At 41.6% G+C, this 26514-nt stretch overlaps 3 protein-coding genes across 3 annotated transcripts; 2 read left to right on the top strand and 1 right to left on the bottom strand.

Moving 5' to 3' along the window:
- The first annotated feature begins 6387 nt into the window (after positions 1-6387).
- Positions 6388-18467, top strand: p4hb (prolyl 4-hydroxylase, beta polypeptide). The gene is made up of 11 exons (XM_041035705.1): positions 6388-6712; positions 8416-8622; positions 9797-9930; positions 10337-10474; positions 13156-13260; positions 13379-13504; positions 13627-13827; positions 14065-14185; positions 14922-15103; positions 16142-16258; positions 17895-18467. The coding sequence occupies exons 1-11, from the start codon at positions 6574-6576 to the stop codon at positions 17976-17978; spliced, it is 1554 nt and encodes a 517-aa protein (XP_040891639.1). The 5' UTR covers positions 6388-6573; the 3' UTR covers positions 17979-18467.
- A 2981-nt stretch (positions 18468-21448) lies between these two features.
- On the top strand, positions 21449-23730 carry ppp1r27b (protein phosphatase 1, regulatory subunit 27b). Its single transcript, XM_041035706.1, has 3 exons — positions 21449-22070; positions 22168-22318; positions 22952-23730. Exons 1-3 carry the CDS (start codon positions 21842-21844, stop codon positions 23073-23075), a joined length of 504 nt encoding a protein of 167 aa, XP_040891640.1. The 5' UTR covers positions 21449-21841; the 3' UTR covers positions 23076-23730.
- A 273-nt stretch (positions 23731-24003) lies between these two features.
- On the bottom strand, positions 24004-25650 carry anapc11 (APC11 anaphase promoting complex subunit 11 homolog (yeast)). The gene is made up of 3 exons (XM_041035707.1): positions 25498-25650; positions 25262-25379; positions 24004-24339 (listed from the first exon to the last, which is right to left on the bottom strand). Exons 2-3 carry the CDS (start codon positions 25368-25370, stop codon positions 24194-24196), a joined length of 255 nt encoding a protein of 84 aa, XP_040891641.1. The 5' UTR covers positions 25371-25379; positions 25498-25650; the 3' UTR covers positions 24004-24193.
- Between the last annotated feature and the right edge of the window lie 864 nt (positions 25651-26514).

Consider the following 26514-nt stretch of genomic DNA (forward strand, 5'->3'; position numbering starts at 1 on the left):
GTATACATACATTATACATATCATGGTTTTCTTGTCCACATCATTAAAATCATGTATGACTGCACCTGCAACCCTGCCTCTCCATTTGTCACAAAATAGAATCTTGAATCTTTCTGAAGCTCAGAGGAGACAGATTCTTCGTTGTGGTGACAGTAAACTTACAAGATACATCCTGTTATGTTTGAGCAGCGTCCGACAAAGACCAAACAAACTTCTTCCTTACTTGGAGTGAGTAGAAAATAGAATTGTTAGTTAACAACCTGCATTGCTTGTTAACCTACAACAAAAAAGACAAAGAATTTATTCTCAGTAGCAAGTGGCACTCCTGGCTCCTTGGAGGAGTGTTAAATATTTACTGCAGAGCTGCAGATTCAGGTGTTGATTGTTTGTAGGATCATAACTATGAGAAACCTTTTGACACCGTTTTCACTTTGTCATGTGGCACATCGTTATAGTATCATTCGTAGCTAGTTTAAGTAAAGAATCTGTGTGCTTCTTTCATCACTGTATATAGAATGACTGTACAAAATATTAGAGACATTTTCCTAACACTTAGTGCCAGCTCAGAGGTCTCAAAGCTAAAAAGTTGCTGCTTCTCATTCGCTACATTTCCTTCTTGTGTTAAAATTACTGAGTGGACACAATGAAGTTACTGACCTACCTGAATCTTTATTCCACTCTGTGCACATCTCTAATCTGGAGGTCTTTGATTTGAAACAAAAAAGGTTTCCTTGAAGGGCTTGTAATATTAACAGGACCTTTATAGTGACACTGTCACAATCCAGCTTAAAGGGTCACAACACTTTTTATTTTAATCATCTTTGAATTGCTACCATCTCCTACCATACACAAGCAGACTGCTCACTGTTGACTTGCCTGATTGCATAAAAGTTAAACAAATAATAAAAAGGAGATAAAATTTGCAGGCCTGCGATCAGCAAGGGCAATGTTTGCATTTAAAAACTACCTTTGATAAAATAAACTGATATCCTCTCCCTTTACCAGTACCTTAATTGCTTCACATGTTACAAAAGCGGTGAGAGTTAAACATGAAAGGTACCTGTGCTGAAAAGAGGTGTGTGCAGATCACACACAGTAAAAGCTTCTGTACGGCTGTAATGTAAGTGCAGTGAAAAGAACGTACAGAGTTTGTGAATTTGTTTTCAAAATTCACCAGAATTTCCTGTTATAACTTAATCTTTATAACTGAAGATGCATGAAGCTCTCTTGGTTTCTCTGAAGTGGCAGATCGCAGGATGTAGCCAAACCATGTGCATAGGTGACAAACAGTTAAACTTCTTCAGCCAATCGGCTCGCACAGCTCACTGCTGTGTCAAACTGAGGAGTGCCACAAATTCACGACACATATGATTTGCGTTTAACAAGGGAAGGGAGGCCTTGTGTCGTTTTGTCCTTGCTGAAAGAAAAGTTTAAACTGGGACATTTAGGTGCTACAGTTTATAAAGTATTTGTTTTACATAAACACGTTGGAGCTGTTTTCCTCTGTGAAATATGGACCAAATCTGCAGTCCAGGGAGGACAGCAGTAATTTCCTGAGCACTTTGTGGACAAAGCCTGTGTGCAAACATGACATTAGCAGACTGAACTGATTAGTTACCCACATGATTCTATGGCAATCATATCACGTCACATTTCATAACAGCTCCAAAGTCAGAGATGTAGAATTAAGGGAGCTATGGATGAATACTAATTTGCCTTAATGTGGTTGCTTCAGTCAGAAGAGCTTGTTGCCAGGAAACTGAACCAACTTTTGATCCTGAATCTCATTTTGTACCCCATCTGCATGAAATCTGACTGAAAATTGTCTGGTGTGTGACAGCCAGTCTAATTCCAACATGAAAACATCTCCCCTTAAAATGCAGCTGATGGTATTAACTCAGAAATGATCCTGGAGTACTATTGAACTTGTGAGGGTGTAGTCTGAGGTCAGTACAGTCAGTCTCCACTTTTATCAGAGAGATAACACGAGCCACTTTCCAAATACTGGGGGCAGCGTCAGATGTGATGTTAAGATGTAATACTGTGTAATATCTATAATATCCCATAAAATTTCTATCAAGTTTGTAACATCCTGTGGGGCCTTTGGTAAAACATCTGCAGTAACACTACACCACAGTTCCGCATTTATTCCTTAAATGATGACTAGTTGGTTTTAATAGTGTTTACTTTTATGTGAGAGAGAATACCATAGGGGAAATGGGCCAATTTTCTGTGACATTTAGATTATTCAGGAATAATTGTCCTTTATCTTTTGTCAAATAGGCACTGTGCTGGTTTCACACATCAAGTTCAGTTTACTTGTCATGGTTGGTACTACTCAGCCTGTAAAAACTTATCTATCTTTCTACAGTCTGAAAAATCAACCCTGATAATGCCACCAGGGTTATCTTGACTTGGAGCTTGGAGACACAGACGCCCTTTTTTTGCAGATTAGGAGCATGGTTTTTGAAAAACTCAGGTGTCCACTAGACAGGGCAGGTTTAGTGCTGTGTCACAGCATATTTATAATAACAGCAAAATTCAGGCTTAGAAATAGCATTCACATCCACTTCCAAGTTATAAATTTGTCAGGGAAACTCACTGCTCCTCAGTTCCCCTCAGTCCCTGTCTCCAGCCCATGCTTACTCTACCTGCTATATTTGTCCCTTCATCTCCCCAGATAGTATTTAAATCTGCCATGGTCACCAGCCACTTGTTGGTTTGTCTGTGTATGTTCCATTGTGTTTTCTCTGTGTAACTGCTAAATTCTTATGCTCCTGTGTATTTCTCTGTGAACCTCCTACCTGCATTTGTCACTTGTTGCCTGAACCTGCCTGCTTGTCTGCCTGCCTGTGAACTCACCAGCCTGCCTGCATACCCATTCCTGTGTAAGCCTGATTTCTGTTATTAATGATACTTCACTGCATTATCCAGCCTTTGAGTCTGTGCCTGGGTCCTCCCTGCCTGTGCTGCTACCAACAACCTTGACAGAAGTGAACTGTATGAGTTGTTGTATATCCTCATCTGCCTTTATGGTGAGTAGGGAAAAAACTCTAGTAGAGTGTACAAAGAGGCTGCTCTGAGGGTGGAACATCCTTTAAGCCTTGGCTGAAGAGTTCCTTAACTGAGTAGCTTAAGGATTTTCTAAACACCCCTGATTCCCAGCCTGTTGGCTAGCCACCATCCTGTCTCCCAGTCGTCTGGCACGTGATCCTCCAGCCTGCCTTACAGTTAGATAGCCTCTGGCTTGCAAGCTATCAGCCAGTCTCCCAGTCAGTTAGCCACCAGCTCATCTACTAACCTTCTGCTTGCTTCCCAGTCTGCATCCCAGGTTTGGCTTGGATTGGTTCGCCTGCTGCCTGAGTCAGCTGACCCAGTGACCCAGAGTCTTCCGGTGTCCCTTCCATCCTGTCTGTTCCTGCGTTGGTAGTCCCAGCCGACATTTACACTTCTGCATAGAATCAATGTGCACCTCCAGGCAGTGCACATGCATAACACAACAGGTTGTTTAACGCACCACTGTTTCCATCTTAATAAATGTTTTGCTACTTATAAAAGTACCAAAACAAGAACAAACAAATAAGAAACACTCAAACATTTAGAGTTTACTATTCTCAAGAGGCATCTGCAGATGTGAACCATGCCTCGCAAAAAAGAGAAGACTTACAATCAAGAATCAATCACTGCAAAGGCACAAAGCAAAATGATGAGGTAAAGAAGAAACTCAGAGTAACAGCTAAGGGCTTAAAGGAATCATATGAGCTGGTTAACGTCTCTGTTCATGAGTCCACCATATACAAATCATAGCACAGGGTTGCATAGAGTATGGGAGGACAGAGGAAGTGTCTGCTCTCCTAAGCAAACATTACTGCATGCCTGAAGTTTGCCAAAAAACAGCCCACAATGCTACTGGGAAAATGTTTTGCGGGCTGAAGAAACCAAGGTTGAATTGTTTGGGAAGAATATGCAGCGCTGGGTATCATGTAAAAAGGGCACTGCATAGCAACATGAGTACATCAGACTTCGTCAACAGTCAAGTACAGGGGAGGATGATTTGGGGCTGCTTTGGTTCCTCTGGGCCTGAACAGCTCACCATCATCGAGAGGAAGGTTTAGTTTATCAAGGAATCTTACAGGATAAAGTCAGAGTGGATAATCCACCAGCTGAAGCTCAGCAGCAGCTGAGTGATGCAGCAGGACAATGACCCTAAACATGGAAATAAATCTACTACAGAATGATTTCAAAGAAAATCCACCTTTTGGAGCCAGACTTAAATCAACAGAGATGTTGAGGAATGAGCTCAGAGAGCTGTTCACACCAGACGTCCTCAGAATATGTCTGAGCTGAAGCAGCTCTGTGAGGAGGGATGGTCTAACATTCCTCTAAGATTCCTCCTGAATGTTGTGCCGGTCTGATCAGCAGCTACCAAAAGCATTATTTTCTCTTACTTCTGACAAAGGAGGTTCAACCAGTTATGAAACTTGACTTAGATGAAGATTGTCAGATCACATTTTATGTTAGTTAATGCAAAAAACCACATACTTTCCCCTTGCCATTGTATATGTTTTAAGTCTGGCCTCTAACAAGTGCCTTGTTGAAAATTTCCTGGTATCCTGGTACTTGCCAGGATACCAGTATTGCCACTATTGCCAGTACTTTAGCTGTATACAAACTGTCATCTATCTGTCACAAACATTTGTCCCCCATTTGCCAAGGCTGTGTGTGTGTGTGTGTGTGTGTGTGTGTGTGTATCTATCTATCTATCCATCAATCTATCTATCTATGTCTATCTATCTATCTATCTATCTATCTATCTATCTATATATCTATATCTATGTATGTATATATATATCTCCAAGGCTCTAGCAATTGGTTGATTTAAATTTATTATTATTTTAAATTTATTCATATATTTATTTTGGAAATTTGGGAGTTTTAGCAACTGGTGGATTTTCTGCACTTTGGACTTGTTTATTTGACTGGGTGATTCCAGTATTTCTAGATCCTTTATGTTTAAATTTGATCCTTCCAAGATCCTTCCTCCTCAACTGCCCATCATTTGCACACTCTGCTCAACCTGCTGCTTCATTTGGCTGAATGATTTGTCTTTTCTCAGACTGTTTCCTTATCTTGCACCAGTTTAACCTGCTCTATTATATTTCTGGTTATGAGCACTAACTGTACCGGCTGAACTGCTTCTCACTTACTGATAGATTAGATACTCAAATCACACTGGTTAAATCCTTAAACCTGGGTGAGTCATTACCAGACTGACTTGCACATGGCTTAATTCTTCTGTCAAGATGAAGTGGACCTACAGAACACAGATTATGAAATCACATTGACCAGATACCACAAGATGCAACTTTCCTAATTGGCACATTTTCCAAACCGTTCTTTAACTGCTGCTTGTTAATCACACTTCCTCTCTTTACTAAATAATGTCAGCAGAAAAACATGATGATATTGAAATGTGATAAAGCACAATACCAGGTGCACAGTAAGGTGAGAAATATGCTGTTAAATCCCATATTTAAAATTTGCCTCTCACTGTAACAATCAGGTAAAACCAACCTTAAGCTTTGCCTTAAAGGGTAAATTTACCCAAATTACCAAAAAAACACATTTCCTCACTTAACCACAGTGGTATTTAGCCATACGGATTTGGCCAGGTTTTAATAAATCCGCCTGAGTTTTCTGAAGCAACTTCCCACCACATAAAAACTATTGCCAGGGTGTTCTGTGGATAGAGGGGCACAGACAATGTTTCAGAAAGATAAATTTCTGTTTTCAAACATATGAGCACCCTAGATTGAATTCTATTCCTCATTCAAAATTACTGGAATAGCTGGATAACTTGTTTGTATTTTTACCAGAATCTAAGCAGGGGTGTTAGTATATCACACATTTTTGTGACATATACTTAAAGTGCTACACATCATTCAGACTTTGCCCTTTCCTCTCTGCAAACACCAAAACACCTTTTCCGCAGACACCACCTCCCCCTAGCTGCATCACGTACAGATATATACACCTCAGCCCAGAGCCAGAAAAAAAAATGTTATATATACACCCAGGTTACATCACAACTTTCGTGTTTTACCTTTATTTAGATAAATTAAAAGAACGCTACATGAGGTGGTTACGATATGGCTGAAACTGTGTGTAGATACAAACTATTCTGTCCGTTTAAAGGGTGGCAGCACTTAAAAATCATGTTTTCCATACATTTTTCCGTGATCCCTGAGCGCTATCTCTCAGGGCTGATGTGTAAACACTCCAGCAGGGAGCAGGGAGCGTCACTCATTCACTTCCAGGTGCAGTCCGCCGCGGTCCAGTCACAATTCAACACGAACTGCTTTCTGCCTGATAAATGCGCATGCGCACTACGGCTGACCCCTCCGGTTTCTGCGTGCAATGCCACGTTAGTAGCGGTAGACACAAATTACCAGCTACTCTCCCAACCTTAAACAAGGAAGAAAACCCAAACTAAGACCAATTTCGCCGCTGAACCGTAGCCGGTCGTGTCTGCAGCTCCCGTCTCTCTGTCAGGAAGAATACTCGACAGCAACTATGCTGAAGTTTTTGCTCCTCTGCACACTGGCTGTGGCCAGCAGGGCTGAGATCGCCGAGGAAGAAGATGTCCTGGTGCTGAAGAAAAGTAACTTCGACGAGGCTCTCAAAGCTCACCCCAACATCTTGGTTGAATTCTGTAAGTAACAGTAGCTACGAAATGTCGCCAGCTAATGCTGGCTGTCTTCAGCAGGATCACCGGCTGCCCGGCTAACTAGCTAAAATAAGCTTGGGTCAGTGTTAGCATTAAACTTTGACACTTCTGACAAGTTGCTGCTCTTGCTAGCTAACTTGCTGATGTCGTGCTCAATTTTACATGCATGCGTGAATCTGTTTCACCGAGCTGCTCTCCAGCTACTTCACCGCTGTTCAAACTCTGAGGGGAAAAAAACGCAAAGGATATTGTCGATCTGATTGCGTTTTCTCTTTGTCAGAGTGTGTTTCCCATTAATTTTGACTAGCTAGCACCGGGTATCCTCGAAGTGTAAGCTAATTCTGATGAAATACGAAACTCTGCTCGACACAGTAAACCCGAGCATGTTTTACTGCTAACGTTAATCATAGTACAACTTGTGTTTAGCCATATTCATGCTTTCACCCCGACGGAATGGTATAGATAGCTACTAACAAGTGCATCCTGTTGCATTGTGAGAAATGTGTTAGTATAGTGCATCTTCCGCAGTAATAACCATTATTAACACCAGAGGTGGGTGGAAGCTGAAGGAGTGGGTGAATCAGTAAAGTTATGGTGTTTCGATTGTCTGCTGTGGCTCCACAGTGAAAGTTTCAGTTTCCGTGCAGAGTGGGCGTCTTGTTTACTGTAATTTTAAAGTTTTAATAATTGTCTATTAATAATTAATTACTCATCATGTGTAACTATCAGTGATCGGTCATCCTAGCAAAGACCGCAATGAGCCGCTTCTTCATAGCCTGCGGGCCCATCCCGCTTCACTTTTGTCAGATTGTTGACCTGCTCACACATTGCCTGACAAGTCTTTGGACCAGTCAGAGACGGCCGTGGGAGAGACTCTCCAATGAGCTCTGGATGGGAGGGATGAGGGCTTTGTTTGCCCCACGTACTCCTCAGCGGGGCGGGACCTCTGTGTGGATGTGGAGCTAGGTTGACGTGTACTTTACAAAAGTTCATTTGTACGTTTACATTGACTGGACTGGAACAAGGAAGTTTTGTTATTTGTCAAGAATTAATGCTGATGCAATGCAGGTCACTTTATTGACGTGTCACTTCTGATCAGGAGACGATCTGCTTGGAATTAGTTTCCAGACTTTCTTACATGTTCAATTGGACACCATAACTTACAAGTTAACATGTGGCACCACAGCAGGAATTCAATTATCCAAGTCAGTTTCAACCATGAATTCCCTTCAAGATTGAGCAGTCTCTTTTTAAAAAGGTCACTCACTTCACTTGAAGTTGCCCCCAAACATCAAACGTCACATTTCTCTTTTCCATATTGTGTTAAGAGGACAAGTCTGACAATCTGATTTTTAAAAATGGAGAAAAAAAGGGGCTGATTATAGGCCACAGATGCAATGACTTGCTCTTATTTATTCATGAACCCATTTAGTTTTATACTGTTTCAGAGTGAATGTTATGAGCGCTTTTGGGGAGACAAACCAGAAAGTTTTAAGACAACACTTTTGTAAATTTTGGTGTGTACCATTGTTTCTGAGTAATCAATAATTACAATATCTTGTTTGCAGCCCCCTCTTTGTCATGCTCATGTTTTCTCCATACATATTTTGTTTTCCAATTATATCGTCAACACCCTTGATCTAGTATGCTTTTTAACAATGATGTAAACCACTGTATGTGCCCCACAGATGCCCCATGGTGTGGTCACTGCAAGGCCCTGGCTCCAGAGTATGCCAAGGCCGCTGGCATGCTAAAGGCCGAGGGCTCAGCCATCCGCCTGGCTAAAGTGGACGCCACGGAGGAGACTGAACTGGCACAGGAGTACGGGGTCCGGGGATACCCCACCATCAAGTTCTTCAAGGGTGGAGAGAAGGAGACACCCAAAGAGTACTCTGGTGAGCATTCATGTGTTTCTTTCCTTTTTTTGTTTTTTTTTTTTTCTTTTTTTTGTATCACAGATTTGCTTGTATTAGAAAATAACAGCATTCAAATACTGCTTGTGGGCTTGTATGTAGTTTGTTGACAGCATACAGCTATCAGGATTTTAATATAGCTTTACGCCCATTTAAAACAATCTTTCATGTATTTGTCTTAGTCTCTAACTTAGTTTTTCTCCACCATCATAAAGTGAATTAATATTATTTCATAATGTTGTGAAATGCTATATAAATGGAAAAAAGAAACAGATGCGACAGCCATAGGTACATTGGTTTTCTTCATTGGAGTAATATGATCTGCACAGCAGCAGAAGCAGTGAGTCAGCCAATCAGCTTTCAGCAACATGACTGAGACAAAATGTAGGTTGGGCCTCCTGCACGTTCCTCTCATGCTGACTCTGAGCCTGGCCTCCCAGCATGGTAGAGATATGTGCAGTTCTTCACGTCGCCTTTTCTCTGCTGGCCGGGACCAGGCTTAGTTTAGAAAGGGAGGGGAGAGTAAGTTGGGATGTTTTTTTTTGTGGGAATGACTACTCTTACTTGAGTCCAGCTTCTAGAAACCTTCGCCTGTGTCCCACGCACTGCACCAAGACTATGTGTTGTATCATTTCATCAACATGTGTTTCTCAGTGAAGTTGCTCCTGTGTTGCATCAGTCTCACAGCCAGGTCAATCATTTTAATTCCAGTTTAATTGCAACAGTCTTACTTCAGAGAAAGGTAAACATGTTTTTGCAGCCTCACAAAGTTGGAGTCATGATTCCTTTATACAACATGGTGCTCGGATTTTAAAGACAAAAAAAAATGAGCAGCGCTCTCTATTGTCATCTGAAGTTATGAGAGTTGTTAACCAGATGTTTCGGAAATGCAGAAGTGGTCTGCGTTTCCTGTGGGCATTTTTTCACTTGTAGGCACTGTAGGGTTTGTTCCTCAGGCTGTCTGAGTAAAGATACCTTCACTATGGCTCTGTTCAAATACTGAAGACTGTTTGCTATTATCCACAAGTGAGGGAATGAATCCTTTTATATGATGATTAAAAGAAAAACAAAAAAAAAACAGCAAATTAATTAAATGACTTTTAACAAGTCTCGTGATGCCTGTTTATAAAGAATTACTTGGGTTATTGTGTTGCAGCTGGCAGGCAGGCAGATGACATCGTCAGCTGGCTGAAAAAGCGCACAGGCCCTGCCGTCGCCACCCTGGCCGGGGTCACAGAGGCTGAGTCTCTGATCGCTGACAATGAAGTGGCAGTCATTGGATTCTTTAAGGTACAACGCTAATATCTCGAGGTTTGAACTATATCAAAGGTTAATATTTATATATGTGTGATTTTTGTAAAACAGCTGGTTCCTTTTGTTTATATTGTGTATATTGTATATTCTTGGAACGGTTCATGTAGCATAGAATATTGTATCATAGCAAATGAAAACCATATGTCTCCTCTTTGTTTATTGTTTGGCATTGTCAACACCAAGCGATGCTTTATCATCTTGAAAGCTCATTTAATGGATTTGGCTAATCTCTCTTCATTATTCAGCTATAAGCATCATTATGCTTTGTTTCCTTTCAAGTATCTAAAGAGTCATACTGCAGGTTAAATGTTTTTAAAGTTTTAGCCATTGGGGATTATTTACACTGTGCTTTATCTTAAGGAAAGTTCTCATGTGTCTGTAGGATGCAGAGTCTGCCGGTGCCAAGGCCTATGAAAAAGCAGCTGAAGCCATAGACGACATTCCCTTCGCCATGACCTCTGACGATGCTGTTTACTCCAAGTTTGAGGTGTCCAAGGACAGTGTTGTCCTCTTCAAGAAGGTGACCTCTAATTTTTTTTTTTTTTTTTTTAGCTTATTCCTTCACTGTTTCAAATTAACTCATTTAGATGTCGTAGTAACACAAAGTGCGTCTACACACATGTATAGTGAGTATAATTAAACCTTTGGACAAACTACAGGACATCAAATCAGATTTCAAGATGATATAATCACAGCATATTGTAAGTAGTTTATCTGGGGCCTTGGATCAGTTTGTGAAACACACACTCATGTGTGGCTCACAGTTGGGCTGCTGAAGGCATCACAGTGTTTTTGATCCACACCTTGGTAATGTGATGCGGTCGACCTCATAGTATCCCCGCTCTGTTGCTAATTTTGGCCTGTCTCAGGTCCTTCGGTGTGCGTCTGCCTTTGGTTCTGTTGCTCGATCTACCCAGTGAATAACCTCAACATGCTGAGCAAATATGGATAAATGCTAAAAAGCTGTATTTGGTAATGGTCCATCTTTCAACTTGCCCCATTGGCTATGAGCAGAGGATGAATGGACGTCAGCTGAATGCCTTCAAATGGGCGATTTTTGTCCACCTCGTGCAGCTCATATACAAGACAGGATTTAACTGCAGTTACTTTCTATAGCCATTGCTTCCAGAATAGGTCACAGATCATTGCTTTCTTATCAACAAAAAGGTATCTCAGTGAGTCAGTGTGTGGATTTGTCAAATTGGGTCAAGGTCCAGAGTGTTCGTCAATAAAAATTAAGCAACCTAGTGACGTGACGGTGTTGATGAATTTAACTCCTTGAATCCATAAAGATGCACTACAGCATAATTTTTTACAACAGGAGATAGTGTTTTATTATACAAGCTGTAGAATAGAGTGTGATCCGCTCTGCTCAGAAGCAGTTCAGCCAAAATGATGCTCATTGAATTTCCCTATTTTGTTCTTAAAGGTTAGTGTTAGATTAAAAATGCTGACAGTGAGACACGTTTGCTGTGAAGCTCATAACCATGCTTTCTAAATACAAAGGCTTCACAGAAGAAAAGCTCACAGAAACATATATATCAAAGTACAGTACAGTATACACTCAGTTGCCAGTTTATTAGGTACACGTAGCTAAAACGAATGCAGTCTAATGTAACAGCCCTGCAATAAATCCTCCCTTTATGAAGGTTATAATCCTCAGTTTTTGTTGAAACTGCTTTTGAGAGGAGTTGATTTAACTGATCATTTGGGACAAAGTAGTTTGTGATGCCATTGAACTGTATTATATCACACCGACAGTTGCTTCTGTTTACTGTTTGCTCCTCATTGATATAAAGGGTTGAGAATAATATTGGGAACACCTCAGTAGGATGCAGCATGTTTCAGCAGCACCAATTACAGCATCCTACACAATGATCACACAGGAAATCAACACATCTGTAAAACTGTTTCGGCAAAAACTGAACATTATGACCTGAGTGTACAACTTGAAAAGCATCAGCACAGACTTAAAAAAAAAGAAACCGATATTTTCCAATGCAGTAAGTAAAACAGAGAAATATCCACTGGTGATGCAATCTCCAGCAACACACTGAATGTGCCTGTGTGAGGCACTGGAAGAGTGTCGTGTTTTGGACTGCTCTAAGATGCTAAATATTAATTACATTACATTCACTATTTCCATAGTTCACTAATTGTTTCACATGTATTACTTGTACTTTTATGTTATGTACTGTTAATTGATTTTGATTCATTTCAAAACTGATAATTGATTAACATTAGTCGTTTTTTCAAGAAAACAAAAGCCAAACATTTACTTGTTTAATTTCCCAAATGTAAAGATTTGTTTCGATTTGTATTTTTCATTTCATTTTATTTTTGTCAGATATGATAGATCTGTGGGTTTTTGGCAGCTACTTGAATAAAACAAGCAGTGTGACTACATCTCCTGAAGATGTGTGAAATTGGAGCAGCCATTTTTTTCATTATCATCTGATGAATTTGTTGCCTAAACAATTAATCAGATGATCAAGAAAATAATCAGTCAGATTAATTGATAATGAAAATAATCATTAATTGCAGCCCTAGTTCATTTTTTACCATTATACTTTTGATTTTTGTTCTGGTACCTCGTGATGATGATCATTATTTTTTTATTGCAGTGCAGTAGTTTCAGTGCAATAGTGTCTAGCAGTTGCTTCAGTAAATATCTGCGTGTGTTTCTGCACTTGGTCCTATCACTTACGGATGATCTGTCATTTTGGCACATGGACTAAGGCTCAGTGCTCCCACTGTCATTGTCTGGCCTCTGATCTGTGTTGGTAACTTTACCCTGATGCAAACACAGTTGACATTTGGGCTCATTGCCTACAGTTAAGCAAACCCGCCCAAATCAGGGGCTCAGTCTTAATAAATAGCTGGGGTCTTTCACTTGTTTATTGCAAGAGGTTGAGAGCTTAAATTTCATAGCCTCAGTCAGTGCCCGTAAGGCTGGCAGTGTGCTGCTCGCCAAATATCCTTTCCCCTATTGTGTGCCAGTAAAAGCTGTTTGGCACAGCTGTACCACGGCTATTCTTAACACCCAATAAAAGTCAGTTTGGTCCTCTGGCTCTCTCGTCAGCTGGGGTTTACTGAGGGATTTTAAAGTGGTTCATCTGGTAAATCTATGTTTGGTGTTCACAGGCAGATTAGGTGGGTGCATAATATTTGTATCTAAATGTTTCCATGTTTCTTTAACAGTTTGATGAGGGGCGCAATACCTTTGATGGAGAGCTGACCAAAGAAAAACTCCTGGCTTTCGTCAAGGCCAACCAGCTGCCTCTGGTCATCGAGTTCACTGAGCAGGTAATGACTCTGTCTCATTTAACCACTCCACAGTACTGTCCACAGTAATAAGAAGTGCAGCTGTAAGTGCTATGTTCCCACGTGTCAAACTCATTGTTGTTGTTTCTGTTTCCTGCAGACTGCCCCTAAAATCTTTGGTGGAGACATCAAGTCCCACATCCTCATGTTTCTGCCCAAAGCTGCCTCAGACTTCCAGGACAAAATGGACAACTTTAAGAAGGCCGCAGAGGGATTCAAGGGCCGGGTAGGTGAACAAGAGACATGCCAGTCTTTTCAAAATGTACTTGTCCTTAACGAGAAAGGATATGTTGAGTAATCTGTTAAGACAGAACCAAACATTGACTTCTTGGATCTCCCCCTGTCCAGATCCTGTTCATTTTCATTGACAGCGATGTGGACGACAACCAGCGCATCCTGGAGTTCTTTGGCCTGAAGAAAGAGGAGTGTCCAGCCATCCGCCTCATTACCCTGGAAGATGAGATGACCAAGTACAAGCCAGAGAGCGACTCCATCACAGCAGAGAGCATCATTGAATTCTGCACACTGTTCACTGAGGGCAAACTCAAGGTGAGAGGAGAGAGTGCTTGGTTATGCATATGTAAACTGTAGATAGAGTTGCACATTCATGCTGGTGCTTAGGATTTGATTCCTGTCCATTTTGTACTTCAGTCCGAATCATGTCTTCCTGAGGACAGTTGCGTACACAAATGCTGAGCGCATAGTTTTGGACTGCCACAAGTGATTAACTTGATTTTGATTCTTAATCCTCTTAATGCCATGGTCTGTCTGTGTGTTCTTTCACAGCCCCATCTCATGAGTCAGGACATCCCCGATGACTGGGACAAGAACCCTGTCAAAGTTTTAGTCGGCAAGAACTTTGAGGAGGTTGCCTTCAATCCCACTAAGAACGTCTTTGTGGAATTCTGTAAGAGCCTCTGTCTTTATCCCGTTTATTGTCTTTTTTCCTACGACCAGGGAGCCAGTAGAAGTTTCCATTTGAAAAGCTTGAAAACACAATTGCCAGCACTCTTTGGACTGAGGTGGCAGAGGGGTTCACCTGTTAAAGGGGTTATTCTCAGGCACTCAAAGCTCAGTTGCTCATAGGTGGGAGATTTGGTGAAGGCCCTAGCTGCAGTGTCTGAAACTCGAATCTTGCCCTTCCTTACTTTGCCCGTGCTAAGCCCTTTTCAAATACCGGAGAGCTGATGCTAAGGGTTCACTCATACCTTCTCAGCCCTGCTCTCTGCAAATTAATTTGTTACCAGATACTGACGTTGAAAAGGCCTGGTTAAATATAGCAGCTGGATTTTTTTTTATAGCGGTCCACTTCCAAATTTGCACTATTTTTGGAGGAATTTTCCATCGCTGGCTGTTATATACAGCTTATGGTCAAACGTGTACACAGGGGAAGGCCCATATTCCCTGACAGGTGAAGGGAGGTTTCCTAGACAATCAAAGGGGAGCAAGGCCATGAAGCTCAGGCTGCACGTGACTTGTTCAGTGTGTCTGCCTGTTTCCAGCTATGCAGTGTATAGGGATGTATGGAGAAATAAGCTAAAAGTTTCTGCTGAAATATTCACCCTAAATGTGTTAAATGCCATTGTGTTGTATATTTTGTCAGTAGGAATTCAACACTAAAGCACGGTATTTGTGGTATTTAGATGCACCTTGGTGTGGACACTGCAAACAGCTGGCTCCCATCTGGGAGAATCTGGGAGAGAAGTATAAGGACAGTGCTGACACCATTGTGGCAAAAATGGACTCCACAGCCAATGAGATCGAGGCAGTGAAGGTCCACAGCTTTCCTACTCTTAAGTTCTTCCCTGCAGGAGACGAGCGCAAGGTAAGAGCTGCATCGAGTATTTGTTTACAGTTTTACTTTTTTCAAGTCTTCGTAAGTTTCTAGGCAGTATTATCTTATTGTTGCATTGGATGGATGGAAATAAAAGATCCACATAAAAATCAAGATTCTTTTATGATTCTGAATTGATTCACAATTGCCAAATAAAGTTTTGTAATAACCATTAAGTTGTTGAAACACAGCTGCTGGGGCACAATGCAACACCCGTTGTTCAGCACATATAGAGTAATCTTGTAGTTCATCTTCAGCATCATCACTCTCATCTCTGTAACCATCTCCCAAAAAAATGGCTTTGCCCTCTTATTCATTACATGCCTTTGCAGTGGTGAAGTGTGGTCATCTGGGTTGGATATTTGGATCCAAAATCACAACCATAGAGGCCTCCAAAGTATCATTAGTGCCTCTTGATTTAGCAGCGTTAACCTTGTGCAGAAACCTGAGCCTGCTGGCCTTAAGTTTCTGCGCCATTATGTTGGTGCTTGGTTCTTATAGATTCCTGCTCAATGACTTCACTCACACTGAGGCTCGTGCCAGCTTTCAGTATAGCAACTGTAAATATGTGGTATATAGCCACCCCATAGTAAGTCTAATGATTAATTAGCCCATGACCCCATTTAGATGAAGCATGCTGAGGACCCAGGAGAAGGCTGGGAGAGGATGGAGCTATAGTGACAGGCGTGAGGTGCTTCATGGCAGGTTGTCCTGGTTGGATTATGGTCCTAAAAAATAGCATGGGTGCTTTGCAGTTGTCCTTTGATTGTCCTTTTCATGGGCAACCTTATTTTAGCAATCATCCCACTGGTTTGTTGCTGTGTCACTGCTCATAGATCACCCCTGGACAATTTATTGGCACCGTTTGAAGACGGTGTGCCAAGGTTTTATTGTCTTCAAATGGCACACTCAGGTGTCAAAGGCTCAGTGATATTTTTGTTTTTGAAATGAAACGCATGTAATTGTGCTTTATAGACTTTTGGAGGTATCAATCTTGTACATTTGTCAGTAATTATGTCTGATCAACAGGTGATCGACTACAACGGGGAGAGAACACTGGAAGGCTTCACCAAATTCCTAGAGAGCGGTGGTAAGGAGGGCGGCGCCCCTGCAGGAGACGATGACGATGATGATCTAGATGCAGAGGTAAGATCGTCGGAAGTCGAGCACACCTAATAACTGTTGAATGTAGCTCGATTAACAATCAGCTGCTCAGATCCTCTTGATCGACTGGCTCCCTGTGTATTTTGTTTTGGAGACAAGCCACTGAAACAAAGAGCAGTATGCTTACAAAAAAATGAGAGCACCCCATCAAAATGTACATATATATATATATATATATATATATATATATATATACTCAGATTTGCTTTGTGTATTAATTCTCAACACCAGTATTGGCATGTTTAATATTGAGGAGGCAGTCATAAATGAGGGAATCTGGAAACGGTGGTGACTAAAACATGAACATCTGCTGTGATGATGAGTAGCTGCAGTGTTTCATTTAGTGGCTGATTGTTGTTTCATGAACAGTTTGTGTTCAGGGAGTGTTTTTTTTTTTTAATTACCTTTAGTTGTCGTGATTTCCAGAGTTTAATATTTTGAACCAGACAATGTATCTACAAGTATTTAGTAGCAGTAGAAACCCACTTTTTAGTTGAAAGGAAAGTTTATGCACTGAAATGTCTCATTTTCACTGTCCTTTATTTTAAGATTACTTTTTGAAGTTGAGTCTCAATGCAAAACTGAAGGTCAACAACTTAGAAAAGGATTTCTGTCAGTGAAACTGTGGTGTTGTCATGTCTGAGGCTACCTAAAATAGGTTTACAGGACCAGGTCCTCTGAGGATTTTAGGTTGTAACCTTAGAACTGACCCACTTGACTTCCTTTTTTTTTTTTTTTTTTGGATGGCACAACTGAACAAGGCAATCATTATATGGTGTAAGGATTGAGTAGCCATGTGGACAAAAAGACCATGCTGCAAAATAGCACCTGGCTTTGCTTTGTTTTGTTAAGCTAACATAATAATATTGACCAACCTGACTAGCAAACCTGCTCCCGTATTTTGTTCAGAGATGCAGAGGATGCATTTTGGGCTTGGACAAGCTCACCCATACCTGCCCGTGTGCTACGAGTCTGCTGCATCCAGCGCACATTAGTGGGGATCCACTTTACTCGCACCTTCACACTCCACAACTGTCACCCTGCCTCCTTCCCAGAAGTCTAATTGCAGCACAGCCAACTGCTGTCCGCTAATTCCTCCCGCAGCTGTCGTAGCTGTTCACTGGGCTTTGCCTGGAGTCCCGAGCCTCCAGATAAAAGCTGCACGTGCAGCGCAGCAGTCAACATTAGTGCCTTCCTGTATTTCACACATCTCCTCACCCCATCTGTCCACAGACTAGACATGAAGGAATGGCTGTGCAAAACAAAGATGTCATCTATATATACGAAGTGTGACAGTTCTGATTTACACCCTCTGCAGAGTGACAATAATTTGATTGGTTAAGATGATGTTTTTAGATGTTCGTCACAACATATTTTTAACTAAGATTTTCATAATCTTAAACTGAGAGTAACAGTCTTCTCCTTAGGTTCAACCATAAAAACATTGCACAATGCACTATGTCTGAAAATGCTGGTGACAGTTCAGATTTCATCATTAAAACATGACGTGCAGCTTGCAGGTCTAGTTTATAATCCATTTATTGTAAACTAGACCTGCTTGGCAGATTTGAGAGATTCTGTATGAATCAATGATGACCCTCTCCTCTCTGCTATCCAGGATTTGGATGATGTGGAGGAAGGACAGGATGAGGACTCTGATGGTGAGGACGGAGGTGACGACGATGGACACGACGAGTTGTAAGAGCTGGTAGAGGAGAGAAAGGGAGAGAGAGGAGACGAGTCCCGCCCCAACCCTTCCAACCAGTCACCATCACTACCTTCACTTCCTTGTGGACCTCCCCTGTCCTGTGAACATTAATACTTCCCCTTTAACTGCCTCTCTGTCAGTCAGTCAGTCAGCCGGCCAGTTAGCCAGCTCGCCAGTCAGTCACTCAGTCAATCCATCTGTGGTGTGGCAGCGCCTTTTTTTGCCAGCCGCATCTCCAACCTCGCCACTTCTGGCCAGACTGGTCTTGTCCCACCTGGGGGGACTCTGTGGAACAGCACACCACCTCTATGAGAGACCTCAATGCCTTCTCTACAAAGCTCCACATCAGCTGTTTGCCTTGTATATTTGAAACCAAATGTAAAAATGGCATTGAGATCCACTTTTCAAAAAGGTTGAATTTGCTCCCCTCCTCTTAAAAAGGAAAAAAAAAAACACCCTCCCATTGTTCAGTGTGGGTATGAGTTAAATGAGTGTTGTAACCTGTATTTGTAAGTAAGGGAGGGGGGGTACCAGTGTTCTTTTCCCTCTGATTGAAATCCAGAGGACTAGACTTTTGTGTCATGGTTTTGTAAGGACTGAACACTCAGGGGACAAGGGGCCATCCTATAGCTGTTTTTTATTTTGCAGTGTCTTCACTAAAATAAACCCCACAGAGCTTGTCCAGTGTGGCACAAAGGGCCCCCCATCTGTAGCTGAGACCAATAATTTTCTTTCTCGTGGTGTGTGTGTGGGGGGGTGGGGGGCGGTTACTTTGTTTTCATTTCCTTCATTCCCAAACTGTTTCCTGGATCAGTCCCCTCATTTCAGCACGGCTACTGACTATTTTCTAAAAGGAACAAAGCTTAACTTTTTGGGGGAAATCCTATTTTATTTAATTGCTTTCACTATGAGGATTTTTTTGTTTGTTTTTTTTTTTTTTTTTTTTTTTTTATTTAGGACTTGTCATTTTTAAATGATGTACCATTGTGCCCAGCTGTAGCCAGTTGGCCCTGTTGGGGCAGAGTTGGCCCTTGGACACACTCTCAGACCTGGGATGGTTTTTTTCGAAGCCAGTTCTGATAGGTCGCACTGCATTCATGCCTAATCAGAGATTCACTGTGGTTACTAAAGCAGACAGAGATTGGTACGGTTTACTGGTCAGGTTGGTCTGAGAGGAGTGTCTGTTATATCTGAGGCGGGGAGGGAACAGTTGCACAGCCCCACCCCTCACCCATACTGTACCCCCTTGCATCCCTTTTGGCTCTACCCAACCCCTTGTTGCCACAGCGATGAGTGTGAGTGCATAGTAAGCTGTGTGAATGGTGTAAACAAAAAAAAAATTGCTGTGATGAGTTGAATGGCTAGTTCTGATTTTCTGGTCATCCATGAACAGGAGAATGACTGCTCTGCGTGTGTGTGTGCGTGCGTGCGTGTGTGTGTGTGTGTTGTTTGGCAGGGAGGGGAGTGCTTGAGTAGAGCAAGGTGATGGGTTTGACAGCTGTACAGCGGTGGGGGGAAATTAATAAAGCATTCCATCATATCCAAATTGATGTGGAAAACGTGAAATGGTGGCCAATAAACAAAATATAAAAATAATAAAAATAAGTTTGTCTTCAGTTTTTTTCTATGGCTAATTCGAATTTATAACAATTCTAAAACAAAAGGCACCAAGAATTTGCATGGGATGCTTAAACGACAATACAACAGAGCCCAAAGGGACAGTTTTCAAAACAGTCCTAAACCCAGGGACAGACAAGTATTCTCAGAGAGAAGCAGCAGATGTTCACCTGCTGTTGATCCCTCTGTCTTGTCCTTCAGTGTCACCAAGCAGTTGACTCAGCCTCAGATGCACTTTGTTTACTCTTCATTATCAAATGTTGCTGGGGTTCGCCATCTTAGCTCAGCTAACATAGTGAACTTTATACCTGGTAAACATCAGCATGGTGGCTTAGTCACTGTGAGCAGTGCAATGCCTAAGTACAGCCTCACAAAGCTGCTAGCATGGCTGTACACTCTCAGCTCTTATGTTCTGTAGTGAGGGCCTGATCTAGGATTTTAGAAATCCTAAGGTCAGGAGTCAAAGTCCCCTCCCCTGTGTTTCACATTTTATTTGTTCAGTTAGCTGTTATTTTAGGTGTTTTGAGGAAATTTAACTTCCTACTTTGAAAGTCTGTTTGAAGGCTCCGCACTGCCTGGACTTTGGTGTTAATGCTGGCTTGAAATTACAAATGCTTTGTGGGGACATGACAATGGAGCAGAAAGTGACATTTTCCATCAATTGATATGTTTTTTTTTTTTTTTTTTTAAATAATGATTTATTCCTTAAATTGTCAGAAAATAGATACAAAGAGCAATACAGGCAAGTAGCTCTGTGCAACAGTGCTTTGAGCTAGGTGCTGGCATCACTCTGATATGCTCACAATAATCTTGCTATCATGTTTATCAGGTATAATGTTTACCACTGACATCTTATATTGATTTTATAATGTTAGCATGTTAGTATGCTGACATTACCTTATTAACACAGAACACAAGGTACCTCTGAGGCTGATGGGAATGATGTCAGTTTTACAGGTACTGGCTCACAGCATTGGAAAAAATTTTAAATTGGTCTTCTAATCACAACTATTACATTTTCTCCTGTGGGAACATTTGTACCAAATTTAACAAAAATCTGTCCGATAAGTGTGGAGACATGTATGTCTTACAGGAGTTTCTGCCATACAGGTTCTGTATGGCAGAAACTCTGAGCCCAAGACAAAGTTCCCCAAAGGACAATAAAGTATATCTCACTCTTGACAAATGTGAACCTAAGGCAAAAGAGGAAAAGTTGGGGGATTACCAAAGTTATTAGGATTCACCGTCTAGGGACCATGGATGGGATAGTCCAGGATGGACTCATGTGGTGGACTAACCAACTGGCAGACCAGTTAAAAATTACCCTCAGAATTTCCCAGAGTCCAAGGTGTCTCATGTCTGAAACATTTTATTTAAAAACTTTATTTAAAACAGACAAAAACATCTCACATCACATTTGAACCACCAGACAATATTTTGCCTTTGTGCTTTTAAAAACGTGTATTTTTTTGTTGCAGTATCAGTTTCCCAGTAGTCATAAAGACAGTGATGCAAACCATAGAGTAATTTGGAAATGATCATTACCCTTAGTGTGTGTCTCACATCAGCGATTAAGATAGATCATGATTATGAAGACAGCAGCCTTTCTTGACTGTTTATGTCAGCACAGTTAACAGTCAACAGCCCACACACACACACACATTTCACCCCCCCCATGCCCCTAGATTTGGCACTGACACACTCCAGCAGTCAACCACTTTTATCCTGTCTAGTGTTTACTAGAAGCCCCCCCCCCCCCCCCCCCCCCCCCCCCCTCTGAGCTGGTGGGATGTCACCACTATCTTTAAGTGGGCAGCATCTAGGTATGTGGGGGTGACAACAGAGGCAGAGGTTACTGGCTGTCATGTCTTGGGATGTGAGATGTATCACAGGCTTGTGACAGGTTAGTGGGAGGGCCCTGACCAGAGGGCTACTCATCTTCCAAATCACATCACTGGATCTATGAGGTGTCTCGTCTTAAAATAGCCAGTCAGAGAGTATAAAGATACCCACAGGGAGGCTTGGCCTTCAGAGAAACAGCTCCACTGTTGATACACAGAAGACCCTAGAGAGCAAGAGAGCCACACTGAGAAGAACTGACTGCAGATCAACAACTGATTTATCATATATTTACGAGAATCTGCTCTGATTTTTAAGACTTGAAGGAAGTCAAACTTAATTGTTGTGAGTGTGCTGTCAGAATTTTTCTGCAAGAACAAAGTGAAGTCTGACTGACGAGGATGAAGTACTACCAGTGCCCCGTGTCCCAGACCATGGGAATCAAGGCTTACACCAAGAACTGTAGTGTCCCAGTCAGCTGCAAGAGCTCTGCTTCTTTGAAGCCAGTCCGCAGCGTCCACTTCCCCAATGACATCCTTTTCCAGGACTATGTACGACATGGTGAGCTGGAGAGGATTGGACTTTTCATCCGAGCCAGGAGAGTCAGCCTGGACACCATCTACCACTCTGGTGAGCCTATGTAACGCTCATGCAGCTAGAGATCTTGCTTATTACACCACATACATTATTCTGTGCTAAGCTCATCTCCGCTGCCCTCTACATGCAGGCATGGCTGCTATTCATGAGGCCGTCCTGTCCGGGAACCTGGAATGTGTGAAGCTGCTGGTCCACCACGGAGCAGATATCCACCAGAGAGACGAAGAAGGATGGACCCCTCTGCACATGGCCTGCAGCGACGGCTTCCCGCACATTGCACGGTGAGCATCTAATCTTTATTTCTACTGAACAAAGATCTTTAGACAACAGCAGCAAAAGTGGAAAAGTTGTAGAGTCAGCAGAGTGGCTGGGAAATGACCTTATAGAGCAATATCTAAAACAGGGCTAGAGTTTGGAATGGCGAACATTTAGCAGCCGAAAGTAACTGGTCATACCAGACCAAGACTTGGCTGTAAAAGCAAAACAGTGTGTTTTATTGTTTATGATTCAAACTTTCCATTTGTATGAAGAAGAATGTTATTTTTTCAATCAAAAGTCACACTGTAAAGCCTATTCTTTTAGGGAAAAAAGTGTTGCTGTTAATGGCTTCAAATTTTCTCAAAATACATCCAGTTGGAGGCAGATAACATTACCTGTTGACACAAACATCTCCCAGCACACACACACACACACACACACACACACACACACACACACACTCATTGGCACTCATTGGCTCCATAGCTCTCCTATGCCACAGACGTAAGAGAAGCTGGAGGATCTGCTGCATTCTTGCACCTCATTGACCTTCCTGACACTGAAGTATGGCAGAAACGCGCCTTGAGTTTGCCAGTTTGGCGAATCAGCAAGATTTGATACTTTTTACTAAGCAGGGTTATATTGTTTTCTCTCAGCTACCTTCTCTCACTGGGTGCTGACCCTGAGCTAGAGAACGACTGTGGGGAGAAGCCGGCGGACCTCATTGACCCCGACAACAAGGAGCTGCTGGAGCTCTTCGGGCTAGCTGTTAATGACTGAAAACACCTGGCTTTTGAAGCCAAAAACCCACCTGAAAGCTAATGCCCAGTCATCTGACTGCTCTGCAGCAGTGCACAGAAAAGGACACGTCAGTCCAGAATCCTGATTTTGTGAGCTGCCTCAGCTCATGAGGTCAAGGACTGTGGATGTCTGGGTGGATAGAGGACTGACAGAACTCGTTGGCTGCCTCCTGAGTGGAGTAAACTTTTGCTGGAAGAGGATCCCCTCTGATCTCCAGCCGCACAGATTTATTGTATCCTGTAGGAGCTTCAAATCCTTTTGTACTGCAGAGAACTGAATCAATCATTTGATTTTAAGCTGTTGATTTTATTTGGCACATTGCAGGAATTAAGAGGGCTTCTCAGTGTTGTGAAACCTGAAGCTGTTGTTGCCGCTCAGCCCATTAGCACCTCTCTGACAGCATGCCCTCCCCTATATGCTAAGATTAGAAAAACCAAACAAGCTTGTGTTGTCTGCTTTATAAACACATTTGTTTACTCTAATGAACTGTATCACTTGTAGTTGTTTGCAAATGACTTTTTATACTTTTTTAAATAAAGTTTATCAGACAGAACCTCTAACTTTGTCTACCATTTCCCAGAACAGTGTGAGACCAAAACAAATCAAGTGCTGCAATAAACGTGAATGAGTGTCACTTTCAGTCTAAATGGATTTTGTTTGCCAAAACGTACAAATACAATAAACTAGCTGTTCAGTTCCTCTTCAGAGTCATTACTGGAAACACAAAACAATCTTGTTAATCTCATCAAAAAGGATTAAAGTCAGAATCAGTCAGTAGCACACTGAAATCAGGTCATATGCTTCAAAACTGCTGCCACAGAAGCTTCCGGGGTCAGCAGGCAGTCAACCACACTGATGCAACAGTCACTCTCATCGTGCATCGTGCAAAGCAAGGGCATTCATTACGTGTGATGTAGGTTTTTCTTTATTTAACTACATACGACCTCTATCACCAGAATACATTCCAAATGTCTTTTGCATTTGGTCAAATGGAGAAGTACAAAAACATTATTTACAGCAGATACAAAAATGAAATACATGAACAGGCTTCTGTGAGAGTCTCTGCAGGTGTGTGCAGCAGCACTGCCTCCACAGGTTCACTCTTTGAACTTCCACTCCTGTCGGCACATGGGGCACTGCTGCTGGACCTGCTGCGAGTTCAGCCATTTCAAAATGCAATGCATGTGGAAACAATGGGAGCACTGACCCCAGACCAGTGGGCAGTCGTCTCCAGGCACTTTGCCTGCAAAACAAGTTTAATATTACAATTCTTACTAAAGACTGGATGTGTTTCAGTTTACTTTAAGAGAGAAACTTTTTACTGAGAAAAGAATTAAACTCTAATAACTTGATATAAATGGTTAATTAGGACATAAATATTAGGTCTTCAATGCTGCATCATTACAGTTTTACTATTACTGTTCAAAGTATTAACTTGAATTTAAAAAATACTGTTTATCATGTATTAAATTACCTGTTTGTAGATCATGTCTATCTATTGGTATTTTACAATTTAACTCGGTTTTCACAAGAATTTTCACAATGTACAAAACTCTTAACGCAAAGACCCAAAATGCTAAATTCTTACCTCACATACAAAGCAATGCAAAATAATAAATCACATGTTCAGTCCTCAGAATCCAGCCCATCATTCTTCTTTGTTTTAACATTTCCCTAAACAGCTGTATTACAAAATCTGTGCTGCTTTCTTCACCTGACCTCACTGTTCTGTTTCACTACTGTCAAATGTTTGCTATATAATGTAAATGGTTTCATGTTATGTGCTTTTCAGCATTATAATACTACAGTAGCTTACTGTATTTTACATTGTGACTGTGATCTACCAAGTGACTGAAACATACTTTGCAGCAGATACGGAACATAAAGTATTTAAGATTACAGCCACAGTCATTATTTATATATCGTCGTTATCTCTGGATAACGACAGGATGCATAACTTCATGTCAGTTCTGACTTCTGCAGATATTGCTGCTGTTTATGAACCTTGAGGAAATTGCCTCTGTATACTGTTGATGAGAATTTGTTTCTGTTTAACAATGACAAAGACTTTCGCCTACCACCGAACAGCTAACTGCTATACAGCTGTAATACACTCACTACTTTATCCAAGACCCACAGATGCTAATGTTGCTCCGGTTACTCACAGTCTGGGCAGCAGCCATTGAAGGGCATCCTGCAGATCCCACAGTTTTCATCATTGGCCACCCACAGCCAGGAGGCCACTCCGTTCCACTGTCGGATCTTTACCTTCATCCTCCGAGTCTGACAGGAGCAGAAAACACTCAACAACACACTCACACACGAAACCGAGCAGCTAACGTTAGCATGTGAGCTACAGCTCACAGACCTTCAAACTATACACCATTATTAGATAACCTACCGAGCGGTGTCTCCTTTAGATATCCGATAACAGTTAGCTTATGATGTATCTTTGCAAACCAGAAATCATTTTACGTCCAGTTTTATGTTGGCCAACCACATCCAGCTGCAGTTTCTGCAGCGACCCGGGGAAAAATTTCCTTCCGGTCCGACAGGCTGCATGCTGGGAGGCGAAATACTGCCCTCCCCTGTCAGTTCAGGAAAAAGCCGGTGGAGGACAAATAACTGAAAATAGTTTTGTTTTCTGTTTTTTTGAAAGAGCATACACAACGCTCATGTCTGACCCAAAACGGTGCCATGTACAAAGGTCCGTGTATCTTTTGGTATTTGAATTTTCCTAAAAACGCTGATATTAAATGTTTTTTAAAAAAGAGTGCTTATTTGATTTTCGTTTTAAAATACAAAAAACAAAATTGAACTACGAGACATTTTACTTTTTTGTGGGTCTGAAGGGAGTCCTCGAAATTTAAAAATGACTTAGATTTTTTTTTCTACAAAATACAAAATCACGAAGAGGCAGAAACGAAAAGGGACCGTTTTCTCGTGTCCAGAGACCAGATGTTATCATTGTTTTCTTTTTATTTTATTTTATTTTATTTTATTTATTTATTTATTTATTTTAATGGAGACCTGCTGCCTGCGTGACACACACCTTTGAAAGAAATTCACTGTGGCCTGTTTGAAGTAGGGAACTTTTGGTAAACTTCATATTGTAACATGGTTATAATAACCTGCTTTTGTCTTTAATGCACTTTAGATGGGGCTTAGATCAGTTCTGAGTTGGACCCCCAGTGGGGCACTGGGGGTCCAACTCAGAAGGGTTTGGAGTGTGTGTTTGCAATTTCTAGGCTGTTGCATCAGTATGTGGAAGCACATTATGCAGTTGTGATCCAGACACAACTGTATATGTGTGGAAGCCCATCAGCAGGTAGTGTTGGAAACACAGGCTGTATTTAGTTAAGTATTGTCAGTCTTAGTTGTGGGTATTTGTCACTATATGGATGGCACTGGGGTGTGT

Source organism: Toxotes jaculatrix, chromosome 4 (assembly GCF_017976425.1).
Source record: "Toxotes jaculatrix isolate fToxJac2 chromosome 4, fToxJac2.pri, whole genome shotgun sequence".
NCBI lineage: Eukaryota > Metazoa > Chordata > Actinopteri > Toxotidae > Toxotes > Toxotes jaculatrix.

Excerpts from the sequence above, each read along its gene's own strand:
- p4hb (XM_041035705.1), top strand. The coding sequence starts at position 6,574 with ATGCTGAAGTTTTTGCTCCTCTGCACACTGGCTGTGGCCAGCAGGGCT. Across the intron at positions 10,475-13,155 it reads GTGTTGTCCTCTTCAAGAAG|TTTGATGAGGGGCGCAATAC; the intron begins GTGACCTCTAAT and ends TTTCTTTAACAG. Across the intron at positions 14,186-14,921 it reads GAACGTCTTTGTGGAATTCT|ATGCACCTTGGTGTGGACAC; the intron begins GTAAGAGCCTCT and ends TGTGGTATTTAG.
- ppp1r27b (XM_041035706.1), top strand. The coding sequence starts at position 21,842 with ATGAAGTACTACCAGTGCCCCGTGTCCCAGACCATGGGAATCAAGGCT. Across the intron at positions 22,071-22,167 it reads GGACACCATCTACCACTCTG|GCATGGCTGCTATTCATGAG; the intron begins GTGAGCCTATGT and ends CTCTACATGCAG. Across the intron at positions 22,319-22,951 it reads GGCTTCCCGCACATTGCACG|CTACCTTCTCTCACTGGGTG; the intron begins GTGAGCATCTAA and ends GTTTTCTCTCAG.
- anapc11 (XM_041035707.1), bottom strand. The coding sequence starts at position 25,370 with ATGAAGGTAAAGATCCGACAGTGGAACGGAGTGGCCTCCTGGCTGTGG. Across the intron at positions 24,340-25,261 it reads CAATGGCTGCTGCCCAGACT|GCAAAGTGCCTGGAGACGAC; the intron begins GTGAGTAACCGG and ends CTTGTTTTGCAG.